General features: G+C 41.8%; 1 protein-coding gene across 3 annotated transcripts in view; it reads left to right on the top strand.

Moving 5' to 3' along the window:
- Nucleotides 1-9,846: 9,846 nt before the first annotated feature.
- stat1a (signal transducer and activator of transcription 1a) overlaps nt 9,847-13,580 on the top strand; it is a 59,979-nt gene continuing 56,245 nt past the window's right edge. For 2 of the 3 annotated variants that reach the window (XM_080734354.1, XM_080734356.1), the window contains exons 1-2: nt 9,847-9,989; nt 12,305-12,432. In XM_080734354.1, coding sequence (XP_080590480.1) covers nt 12,305-12,432 — 128 coding nt within the window. In that variant the 5' untranslated portion in view covers nt 9,847-9,989. Of the gene's footprint in view, nt 9,990-12,301; nt 12,433-13,580 lie in introns of all 3 variants that reach the window. The other variant, XM_080734355.1, reaches the window with a different exon arrangement.

The following is a 13,580-nucleotide window of genomic DNA, read 5'->3' on the forward strand; positions in this document are numbered from 1 at the left end:
AGGAGTGTAGTCATGTTTAATGCTAGAGGAGTGTAGTCATGTTTAATGCTAGAGGAGTGTAGTCATGTTTAATGCTAGAGGAGTGTAGTCATGTTTAATGCTAGAGGAGTGTTGTCATGTTTAATGCTAGAGGAGTGTAGTCATGTTTAATGCTAGAGGAGTGTAGTCATGTTTAATGCTAGAGGAGTGTAGTCATGTTTAATGCTAGAGGAGTGTAGTCATGTTTAATGCTAGAGGAGTGTTGTCATGTTTAATGCTAGAGGAGTGTAGTCATGTTTAATGCTAGAGGAGTGTAGTCATGTTTAATGCTAGAGGAGTGTTGTCATGTTTAATGCTAGAGGAGTGTAGTCATGTTTAATGCTAGAGGAGTGTAGTCATGTTTAATGCTAGAGGAGTGTAGTCATGTTTAATGCTAGAGGAGTGTAGTCATGTTTAATGCTAGAGGAGTGTAGTCATGTTTAATGCTAGAGGAGTGTAGTCATGTTTAATGCTAGAGGAGTGTTGTCATGCCAGTCGCTGTCAAGGCCAGGGTATTATTGGGTAGTAGGGCATTCACCAAATATTTGAATATTCGAATATCAAAGTCACTATTCGACGTTGTTCATCGAAGTCGAATATTCGCTTTTTTTTATTTTTTTTATTGTTTTCTCTTTAAAAAAAGATATAGTTGGCTAGATAGGAAGTCATAAGAATGAGTTGTCAATCTGTTAATGCTCTATACCAGGGGTTCTCAAACCTTTTTATGCCGTGACCCCCAAAATAAACATATTTGAACTGGGGACCCCCCACCCTGACAAGCACTTGGAATTGTAGGTATTACATTTAATGTGACTCAGTTCTGCAGATAAATGTTGTGAAAATAGCAGATCTACATGCTGACAGCGCCTCTGAGCATGTTTGCCTCTTGCTTACTTAATATTTGACAGTTTGGCCAGTCCTGTCGAATATTCGACTATTCGAATACTTTGAGGTTGAATAATTCGAATACTAAAAATCACTATTCGTGAATGCCTTATTGGGTAGGCCCTAAAATTATGACCTTGAGCGCGGGGAATTATTTTGGATTCATACTGTTTCTGCATTGATCTTCCTGGACAAAGTGTAGTCCTTTGATGAGTACAAAATGACGTAGGCTGTTTCCTCTCCCGACCGGATCAGAGACCAGAACATGCTACTGATCCCAGCCTAATGAAGGATCAGAGACCAGAACATGCTACTGATCCCAGCCTAATGAGGTGTAACTGCCATAAGACACACATTCTGGACAAAATGTTACGCATTCCTTATTACCCGGCTTGGTTGAATGCTTGATTCTGATTGGTCAATTGCTGAAGTCAGCGGTGTGTTATGTCTTGATAACAGACCGCTCCGCTCTAGTCAGGCTGCACTGCATGCATTTAGTGGCGTATCCAACGTGAGAGCCAAACACACAGTCAGCTCTAGTCAGGCTGCACTGCATGCATTTAGTGGCGTATCCAACATGAGAGCCAAACACACGGCGTCATTTACAACTAAACGTTGCTCTCAAGAATGTTTTTAAAAATATTTGAAGCTTGAAATAGACGACGCAGTATCAGAAAATGGGTTCTATTTGATCAGCACTTCCTTGTTTTCCAAGGAGTCGTGTTGGGGGGGGGGGGGGGGGGGGGAGGGGACACTTTCAGGAGTCTGTGAGGAAATACTTTGTTTTGTTTTTATTTTTGAGTCAAATTATTAAGTTTATTGATTAAACATCTCTTCAGACTGACTCCACTTCGCCTCGGGGAGTTATGATGACTGTTGGGATTGTTAGGCTATTTCTCGAGAACCCTTTACATATTTCATATTTTGTCATTACAATTTCTCTAGCAGTCTTTGGTTTAGAATCGAATGAGTGAAAAAGTAAAAAAAAAAAAAAAAAAAAGAAATTGCAGTGAAAACCTCATTGCTAATTTAACTGTGTGGACTCTAATGATATATTGTCTGGATGAAAGAATATTGAGTTTGTTACATTTTAATGTTATTGTTTTGTAATTTCCTGGGTTTTTGATGCCATGTTTTTATGTTGGAGCCCCAGAGGAAATGGGGGTCCTAATAAACTCTATATACACTTTAATTTGTCTAATTAACTTCATTTGAACTCTTAGGTTCAAGTTAAATTAATGCCTAAGACAAAATTGATAACCCTAATAACTTTCCCTAATATGGAGATGACTGACATCATAGATGACTGACATCATAGACCACATGAGACTGACATGGAAGCCAAATGGGAAAATGCCCATTCAACCAGTCCATATACGGGCATTCCAAGATATGGGTGACATCCGGGTTCTCCATATATGGGCGCCAGGACTGACATTACATGGACATTATTATTGTGGTTGCCAGACTTTATTTCCATCTTTCTAGATAAACTTCTAAACATTTTTCCGCGCTACTCATAGATAGATGGATACCTTTATTATCTCAAGGGGGAAATTCAGTTGTCCAGTTGTAGCACAGCAGTATACAGCTATTCACACAGTTACAGAGAAGTAGGAAAAGATAGATAAGAGAAAAAAAAACAAAAAAACAAGAGCAGTACGCTACAAATAAAGAGAAGGTGCATCAATAGATGGGGCGAATAATATATAAGTATACATAAAGTGTCTTACAAAAAGGGACCATAGCAGTCAATGCTAGTTAGTGTATGAGTATCTCAATCAGTGTGAAAAAAATCCCCCAAAAAAACAGCTCAGAGAAGAAGAAACTAGGAAGCATGTCACCGCAAGACACACATGAGCACTCTCCCTGGAAGGTCCTTAGAGGTCAAAGTCAATACAGCAATAGTTCCTTAGAGGTCAAAGTCAATACAGCAATAGTTCCGTCAGTCTAAGTTAGGAAGGAAGTCCTTTTCAATCGTCCGTTGTGTGTCTCGTTGTACAGCTTAAGGGCAGCCGGTACAAAAGCTTTTCCTACTCTCTCACATCTCCGTCCTGGGTAGGCAAATCGGTCGTTTCCTCTCTTACTCCAGTAACTGGTGATCTCTAGATGGAGGGGGTGGGAGGAGTTCTCCAAGATGGAATTTAGCTTCCTCGCTGTTCACCCTGGTTACTTCCTCCACCCCCTGCAGAGAGGACCCAACAACAGAGCCTGCTTTCCTCACCAGTCTGTTCAGGTTAAACGTGTCACCTGCTCTGTTGTTGCCACCCCAACATGTTATACCAAAAAAGAGGACACTTGCCATGACAGACTGGTAGAACATCTGTAGCATCCTATTGCACACACCAAACGATCTCAGTCTTCTCAGTATGAACAGCCTGCTTTTCCCATTGCTGTGAATCGCCTGCGCGTTGTCCGACCAGTCCAGTGAACTATTCAGGTGTACTCCGAGGAATTTGCAGTTATCCACGAGCTCAACCACCTCACCGTTAATGGTGCTTGGCACCGGGGGGACTCTCTTGGAAGTACGGAAGTCCACCACCATCTCCTTGGTCTTGCTTGCGTTGAGCCTGAGATGGTTAGCCTCGCTCCACTGCACAAAGTCCCTCACCACACCATCTTGCTCAGCCGTGTTGTCACCCGAGATCTTGCTGACCACCACGGTATCATCTGAGAACTTCTGCAGATGACAGGTCTTGGAATTGAAGCAGGAGTCCGATGTATAGAGAGTGAACAGGAAGGGTGAGAGCACATTTCCTTGAGGGGCCCCCGTTGCAGGGGTCAAATCGACAGGCTTCATTGGGACGTGCAGGGCTCAAATCGACCGGCTTCATTGGGACGTGCAGGGGTCAAATCGACCTGCTTCATTGGGACATGCAGGGGTCAAATCGACCTGCTTCATTGGGACATGCAGGGGTCAAATGGACCTGCTTCATTGGGACATGTAGTGGTCAAATCGACCTGCTTCATTGGGACATGCAGGGGTGCATTTTTTTGCATCATTCATTATCTGGAGCTAATGGCAGTGTTTTAGCAGGTAATGTGATGTCATAGTACCGACAGGTGACACTGATAGAGAGATTGTCTTTGCGCTGAGGTTGCTATGGTGATCATTTGACCATATATGGGAGAACGATACGTGTCGGGGCCTCACGGATTGGTCAATCGTTCTATGATGTCACTGACTACAACCATATAAGTAGTCACACAATAGACAAATCATTATTTAAAGGAGTCAGTCTGAATGAATCCTCTTTAATCCACAGTAGCTGCTGGTGTTGTGAAATGTTCCAGTGGACCGTTCATCTCAACCACGTACCAAACAGAGGCTGTCATCATGCTGCCGTTGCCGTGGGAAACAAGCTGTACTCCTTTGGACCGGACAGCAACATGAAGGGCAGAGGACACAAAGATGGTCAGATGGATCCTCAGATCAGTGTGTTTGTCTTCAACACTGTGTCTTTGCTCTGGAAGAAGTTGATCCCAGAGACACCTGGGAGAGGAGAACGTCACCTTGAGGTTCCCTCCAGTCGTGAGGGCCACACAGCTGTGCTGATTGAAGATACTGTCTACCTCTGGGGAGGGGTTCCTTGTTGCAATGTGCTTTATGAATTTGATGTTGACGCCCACAGATGGTTCAAACCACAGGTTTCTGGGACTGTTCCAGAGGGGAGGTACGGCCATTCAGCCTGTGTCTTGGGGAAGGTCATGTTTATTCATGGAGGAGTAATTCATGGACGCACTAATGACATCTACAAGTTGGACACCACCACTATGGTCTGGTCTTTAATTAACACCAGAGGAACTGCACCTCTTAAGATGACATCCTATCACTCTGCCACCATCATCGGGACAAAGATGTTTGTATTTGGGGGCTGGAGGTGCAAGAACACCATCAGAGTGTTTGACACAGAGACCAACTGCTGGCTGGACACACCTTCTGCACAGCCTCGTCCAGTAGGACACAAGGATCATTCAGCCTTTACCTACAATGGAGAGCTGTACATTGGTGGCTACAAATGGAACCTGGATGTCAATGAACTGTGGAAATTCAATCCAGAGACCTTCTGCTGGAAGGAGGTTGAACCCAACGGGAAACAACCAGGCTCAGGAATGCGTGAGATGTGCTGTTGCATGCTGGGAGATCGTATCTTCTTATTTGGAGGTCGGGGAAACTCCACTGACCTGTATGTCTTAGACCTGAGTCCTAGTCTGAAGACGTTATGTAAGCTAGCAGTTATTCAGTACGGTCTGGAGCAGTCTGGACTCCCACACAACATCAGGTGGGAACTGCAGGCAGTCACTGAGTACCAACAGCAGGACAAGATATGACATCCCGCTAAAGAATAAAATAATAACCTAAAAAGAATAGCAGGGTGTGGCTTCCCTGTGGATGTTGAAGACGTCAGATGGCTCCTGAGAAGGCGGAGATTGTTTGGCGTGTGTAACTACATGCTTCGGATTATCACATGAGTTTTTTTGGGGGCAAAATAGCGCTCTTTCGAATGACCATCATTTCGACTGGAGGGTTAGCGACTCACTCCACGGAGGTTAGGGTTATAGGGTGAGCATAGCTCAGGGGTAGAGAAACCGTTATTAGAGCATGAAGAGTTCCCAGTTCGAATCCGGGCTCCCCCTGAGTTAATGTAATGTCGAAGGGTCCTTGAGCAAGACTCTGAACCCCTAGTTGCTCCTGATGAGCTGGTTGGTGCCTTGCATGGTTTCCTCCGCCACCGGTGTATGAATGTGTGTGTGAAATGGTTAATGTAATGCACAATCTATGTAAAGCGCCTTGGATGAAAGCGCTATATAAAATGCACTATTTACCATTTAGGGTTAGAGTCGGGTGTCGAAAAGATGACATGTAGTAACAGCGACACGCTGCAGTTTTTTTTTACGCAAATAGCTGTTACTCCGCTCCTTGGTTTGCCTTGAATGTTTGAGACACACTGTTCCAGCAGCTCATAACTATAGAGAACGAGCACGATGCAAATTTCGTATGCATTCCACCACAGAACTTGGATTCTTTTAGCCTCCAGCAGGGAGGAGTCAAGACCTCTGAGTCAAAAGGCTGATATGAAATACACTGATATAATGACATCATAATATCATCCCATCCCCTTTTCACAATCCAGCAACAGCTGTGCGTGTGGCTAACCTCAGCTGGGTCACCACCCACCTGACAATCAGGCATACTTAATGAACAGGTGGTTGTGGCCACATAAAAACATAATTGTAACATTTTTTGTACACTTGAGAAAAGAAACTGTCTCCAGATATAATCATAATACCTGATGATTATCTTTAATAAGTACTATAAATGTACTGTATACACACAGTACACACACACACACACACACACACACACACGGGTCAGTGACGTGACGCCCCAAAAAATGTGTTTTTTAAAAAACTTTAAATTGCAGGCATACAAGTTATTTACTTTTGTTCTACTCACTCTCAACCTTATGGAAATACATTTTGTTTTTAGATATTTTATTGGAATCAGACTTTATTCAGCAGTTTGTTGTACTTGTGCCTAAAATCGTCATATGGTGTGACATGAAAATAATTGTTCATAAAATGAAAATGGAGTACATCTTTCTTAAGTTACTCACTTTATCAAAGTCCTTTATCATAACTAACCAGTGATCCACTATAGTTTTTTGAAAATTAATTATATCTGTATATTTTTTTCATAATCGACACTCTGTGTGAGGCCCATGTTCATGATCTTACAACATATTTTAAATGTATTCTGTCAAAACTTTCTCTAAAATTACACAAATATTTGTGACTCTTCCTGATAATATTCTCTATGTAATCCATAAACATTTTTTTTGGTTTAAGCATTAATAAAGGTATGATTTTTCACTATTTGGAATGTCACACCAAATGATTTAGTGTCACACCGTATGATCATATCTTCATGTGTCAAAGCAAACTGTGTTTTAACCTACCTATTAGTGAGTACTGAACTTTACTGATTGATTAAACAATTACCCAGGATAACATGGCCTTAATATTTCTGAACAGGATATTATTGTAGGGCTTTAACATGGGATAAGAAAGAATTGTAGTAGTAGATGGATGATGAGGATGTGCACAGGAATGCTACGCACACCTAAGTCTTGTGCCGGCCCACGGCAGAAGGATCCTAAAGAGACAATAAGGCGCATAGCCACACTTGGAGCCAAGGCAACATTTTATTAACACCAATTAGTGGAAACAGAACTCAGCATTCAGGTAAATTGCTTTTTTCCGAAGTCTCCTGAACTTGAACACAGCATTTTGTGTTGAACAAATGTAATTAGGAATCATGACATTACACCACATCTCCACTAGCTAAAGAGTGATGGGTTGCGCAACTCCGAAAATAGCTGATCTACAAGCTCTCGCAGCACAACGTGTTGAGAGCTTGTAGATCAGCTATTTTCGCTAGTTTTGTCTCGGGTCCTACCTTAACACTGTCCACTGTCCAGTCCAGTGAGTGAAAGTACAAAAGTATTAGATCAGATTAGATTATACATTTAGACTGTATTGTACATCAGCCAGTCGTATTTGGTGAGGGTAGCAAACCGGCTGCCTTGTTGCGGTTCTGCTATGCCACAGACAATCTCCTGCTCTTCGTAGAAAATGCAGTCTCGCCCCTTTGGCTCCTCTCTCCTTGCTGGGTCATTGTTTAGTTTCTCCCTGTACTTTCTCGTTCTCTCAGCACACAAAGAAAATGGAATGTATAGTTTAAGACAAAGAGAAAATATTGTTTAGATTGAAACAATATGTTAAGGTTTCTGTGAAGGGGTTTCTGCTCTGTCTGATGAATTTGAAGTATCACTGAATGAAGCTAAATTACATTTTATGTAAAAATGTTTAAAACAAATGTTTAAATGTACAAAAGAAACATGGAACTTTGTTATTTATTGTTATATCTGTAGTTAAATACAGTATAAATCATATGGTGTGACAATCAAGTCATATGGCGTGACAAGTAGACATGTCACACCATTATGATTAAGTGTCACACCATATTACGTTTTCTGCATTTAGGTTTACCTTGAGGCTACTATGTACACATTAGCATGCTAACAGCATGCTAGCTATAACAAAGCAACCTAGATCTACATGGAAATATGACCAAAACTTCAAATAACTTAAGCTTTTTTTAATGAAAAGGTGTCACACCAACAGACATCCAAAGTGGTGAGTTTGTCAAAGTTTCAACAAGATGGCATTTCATGAAAATGTTAAAATCATAACTCACCTCAGACACCTGTCTTGCAGTTGTGCTGGGAGTGCTGAATAGCCTTACAGAAGAAGGACCTCTCTAGCCAATAGGTGTCCAAATAATTGCCTGTTTAATTTGTCCAAACTAGTGTCACACCAAATGATTTTGGTTTGGGGGACAAAATGTTTTTGATCAGAAATGACTGAAAACATTATGCTTTGACTTTGAAAAGATATAGGCTCACAAATAGACATTTTTTTAGCCTAAATTCATTTTCAAATGATTTTTAGCAATTATTTTTCTTAGTTTTATTCAAGTTCCCACTTTGAGAAACAAGGTCAGGACAGTCACACCATATGAGTTTTGCCATGTTTGGTTGAAAATTCTGAAGAAATGAGGAATGAAATGTTTTAATCTTGAGTAAGTTCACATAAAGCTTAATGTCCTGCACAATATTCAGAAGGTTTTTGACAAATATATTTTTTATTTATACATGTTTGACACCGAGGACAGCAAAAACGTTACGTCACGTCACCCACCCACACACACACACACACACACACACACACACACACACACACACACACACACACACACACACACACACATGGAGGAGCAATTAACATGTAATTAACCAATTAGGCCTACATTTTAATGACAGAAGAGTTCACTGGTACAAGGTCAACTAAAAGGAGATCCTAGTAAGCTTTTTGGCTTATTTACACAGGAACCACTTCATGTAGCTCATATAACATTGAACGACAGACGGATAGAACACAGTAGGCTACTGCATAGGATATCATCAATAACAACAAAAATAAAAAATAAACAAGTAAATAAAGAAGCAGTTATAAAAAAAATAAAAAAATAAACAAATAAAATATATTTACAGTGGATGGAAAAGGGGAGGTAAGAATGGGCTTAGTCTATTACAGGTTTCGGTTTCGAGTAGCAATAATAGACTAAGTTTGAGTAAAAATATCCTCTCTGTCATAGCCCTGATTCTGAAAACGGTCATGGGATACGACCGTCATGAATGAGGTTTAAACTGCTGAGGAGCATTTGAGCCAATTTGCAACTTACGTCTACAAAAACGTTCATATCTCAAAAATAAAGTTCTTTCTTAAGGCTTACGGGTGTCACAATATGGTACGCTACAGCAGAATTACCTGTATTTTCTGGATTGTTTAATTAGAAGCATTTTAATCCGATCGGTCACCATGTTTCCAAAGGTGTTTGAATATATCAGAGTGCAGTACACCTCTTCAACCGATGGGATCACGGAGTTGAGAAATTCTAGAACATGGTCGCTCATCCTATTAAAATGCTTCTTAATAAACAATACGGAAGATACGGGTATTTCTGCTTAAGCGGACCATATTGGGACATCGGTGAGCCTTCAATAAACACTTTATTGTTGAAATGTGAACGTATTTGTGGACGTAAATGGTAAATTACCTAATTGCTCAACACCAGGTTGAACCTCCTCCATGACACCGTCATGTCTCAGCGCTGCTTTCTCTGCAGACTCTCCGTTTCCCCGAAATCACGTGACCGCCGCCCTCCCCTCCCTCCCTCTGCTCTCAGTGACGTCACGACGCTCCCATTGGCTGCTTTGAGTGGCGGGGGCGGGCTCTCCACCCTGAGGCTGCACGCTGATTGGCCCGTGGGCCCCCACCCCCCTGGTACTTCCGTGTAGTCAGGAAAACACACTGGGAGAGAGAAGAGGAATAGAAAGTGATTAAAACACTTTTTATTTCTCTTTTAATCAACTCCGTTCTTTCTGCCAGAGGAATATAACTTCATATTAATAATATAATTTCATAACATTCATCTTTGGTCTGTTTACCTTCAGCGAGAGGTAAGTTATTCACTCTTTTAATACAGTACACAGTTATAGTTGCTTAGTTTATTTCACTTTTAAATCTACCAGTAAGACTCCCTAAATCTGAAGATAAGCGACCGTCAGTTCGCAAAAAATCGGCCTGATGGTGGCGCTAAATGTGACAGATTCATGTTGATGACTGACATGACTGTAGACATACTGTATACCGCTTTAAGTGATTTTAGGTCAAAATATGTAGGAGCAGTGTCCAACAATGTGTTTGAAAAAATAAGCCTGATGGTGGCGCTATATGTGACAGATCCGTGTTGATGTACGTGACTTTAAACATACTGTGTACTGATTTGTGTGATTTTAGGGCAAAATTTGTAGGAGCAGTGTCAAAAAATGTGTTTTGCAAGAATCGGCCTCATGGCGGCGCTAGAAGAGGGCCATGTGAGAAATGAGGGATGGAGGTTGTGGTTTGGCAGCCAAGGAGTGTGTGTGTGCAAAGTTTGGCATGGATCGGGACAACGATGACGGAGATATGAGAAGGGGAAAAGTGTGACATGACGTGACATGACGTGACAGACTGACAGCCGGTGGAGGTTTTGTTTAATCTGTCACTTATTCAAAACGTTTCTTCTGCTAATTAACAGAACATGTTTAAACACTTTTAGTCTGTTTTGCTTAATCTGACTGGAGAGAGTGCATAATAAATTAATTAAAAATAATACTAATGCAACAAATTATAAATATCAGAGTTACAGACCCTGAAAGGGTCCATTTGGTTCCATTTGTACACTCAGAGTTACAGATCTGTAAGGGACCATTTGGTTCTAGGCCTATTTGTGCACTCTCAGAGTTACAGACCTGTAAGGGTCCATTTGGTTAAACTTTCATCTCAAGGACCGCAACATTTGGCAGTGGACCCTCACTCAATAAAATGAAATAAAAGAATAATAGTGTATAGTAAAAAAGAGACTGTTTTGCACCCTGTGTGTACGTCCGTCCGTCCGTCCGTCCGTCTGTCCGTCCGTCTGTCTGTGTGTGGACAGCTAATCTCCAGCAGTGAACCTGTGCCTGCACCCTCCCTGGGTGTCAGAGCAGAACCTCTGACCACATTGTCTCACATGGGCCTGTTCTAGCGCCACCAGGAGGCAGATTTATGCAAAATACTTTTTCGGACAGTAGTCCTACAGATTTTGTCCAAAAATCAGATTTCTCCTATTCCATCCTGATTGTCTAAGATTGGCTTCCAGAGTTTGCAGAAGTATTCTGTTTTGAATCAAATCATGAACTCAGCTTGCTATTTGCACGCACATTCCCACAAGGTCGACAAACATATGGCACCCTTTTCTCATTGGCCTGTTATAGCGCCACTAGTAAGGTCAACATTTGCAAAACACATTTTTGGAACAAAATACACATTCTGATATTACTCCTACAGATTGTGTCCAAAACACGCAAATCGGTATACAGTGTCAATAGTCAATAAACCAAATGGGTCTTTTTAGATTTGCTTCTATTCCATCCTGGTTGGCTACCAAACGGGGAAACTCCCCTCTGTCAGGTGATAAGAAGCGACTTGGACTCTAGAGTCCGTTGCTCTCCCCAGGTTGGCAAAGGGAGTGTAGCTCCCAGGAACACATTAGACTATAGAGGGTATGCGCATGAAATACAAATCGTGGGATTAAAAAGAAAATGTGGATTGTTGATCAGCTATTTTCAGAGGGCAAACAAACATAAAATAACTTGTCTTTTAGTTCTACTGGATCTCTTCTCCACCAGTCCCTCCCTAACATTTTAGTCTAGCTTAGAGATGTTACCGATCAATCGGCAATGGATTGGATCGGGCCGATCAAAGCGTGATCGGCGATAATCGGTGGTTTAGATCAAAAGGTAAATGCACCGATCCGATCGGCTCGGTGCATCCGATCAACCAGCCGTTCAGTATGCCCACTTGAGGCCATTTTTGGGTATTGATTTCCACAGTGCTGAAGGAATAATTAGTTACTGCTATGATAATAAATACATTGTAATGCTGGTAAATAACTATAAGGCAAATATATAAATGAATTCATGAGTGAATGAATGAATTAAAATTAAAACATTAACATTTAGAAATTATAAATAACTTGATCGGATCGGTGATTGATCGGTATTGGGTGATCAAACTTTTGTGATCGGTGATCGGTTCCAAAAAACCTGATCGGACCATCCCTAGTCTAGCTTTTATTTGTTGACAAGATTGTCAACATATTTGGTCTTTGTTTTAGTCAATGGACATAGTTTCAGTGGAAGGAAATGAACAGTGAATAACCCATTAATGTTGTTCTCCATGTGTCCAGCAGATGGCGCAGTGGTACCAGCTCCAGATGTTGGACTCCAAGTACCTGGAACAGGTGGACCAGCTGTACGATGACTCCTTCCCCATGGATATCAGACAATACCTGTCTAAATGGATAGAGAGCATAGACTGGTAACTATTATATTATATTATATTATAATATATTATATTATATTATATTATATTATATTATATTATATTATAATCAGACAGTACCTGTCTAAATGGATAGAGAGCATAGACTGGTAACTAATGTCATTAATATTCATTATATTATAATGAGACAGTAAACCTATAATTATATTATACCAGCTGTATGGATTTCACCCTCAAGTCTCCTGCTCTCTGCCAGCCTGCTGTGTCCGAGCAGAGAGGGTGTAGAGAGGGACAGAATGCAGTTTCACCCAGTCCAATCAATGGTCCTCAACCTTTTCAGGCCGCGACCCCCAAAATAATCATATTTTAACTGGGGACCCCCCCACCCTGACAAGCACTAATAGTTGAGGCATTACATTTTGTATAACACGGTTCTATTGTGAAAATAGCAGATCTATATGCTCACAATGCCTCGCAGTGCAAGGCATTGTGAGCATGTAGATTGGCTATTTTCACAATTTCTGGATGATGACGTGTACGTCTGCAGCCCAATGAACTGTACTTTTCTGAGCCTATTTATTCAAAAAACTACAGATTACAGAAAACCCACTGATGAATGTTGAAAGTTAAATACAATTTTGATGTCATAAGACCTTTAATTGCGACCGTCAGGTCGCAGTTACTACCAAAACCTCGACAGGCTGTCTGTCAGTCTGTCCGTCTGTCAGTCTGCCCGTCACGTCACACTTTTCCCCAACTCATATCTCTGCCACTGTTGCCCCAATCCATGCCAAACTTTGCACACACACTCCTTGCCTGCCAATCCACAACCTCCACCCCTCCCGGGACCCCCGGAGCTCCAGGGACCCCCTGTCGCCACCGCCAAAAAGTGCTAAAATGACAAATGACCACCCCAACGGGGCTGTTCACGGGGAATTCCCAGGGACCACCGACTCCTGGTGCTCCAGAATGGATGCAAAAGTGGTCGCACCCCTAGTTGAGGACCCCCGCCACTGCAGCGCACATAAAATGCCGTAACTCGGTCTAGGAGCGACCGGGAGAGCCGGGGCCGGTACCCACGCACCCGCCTCGGCGGCGCCAAGAGAGCCGCCAACATGAATCTGTCCCATATAGCGCCACCATCAGGCCGACTTTTTCAAACACATTTTTGGACACTGCTCCTA

The sequence above is a fragment of the Nannobrachium achirus genome, assembly GCF_963921795.1.
Source record: "Nannobrachium achirus genome assembly, chromosome: 1".
Classification (NCBI taxonomy): Eukaryota; Metazoa; Chordata; class Actinopteri; order Myctophiformes; family Myctophidae; genus Nannobrachium; species Nannobrachium achirus.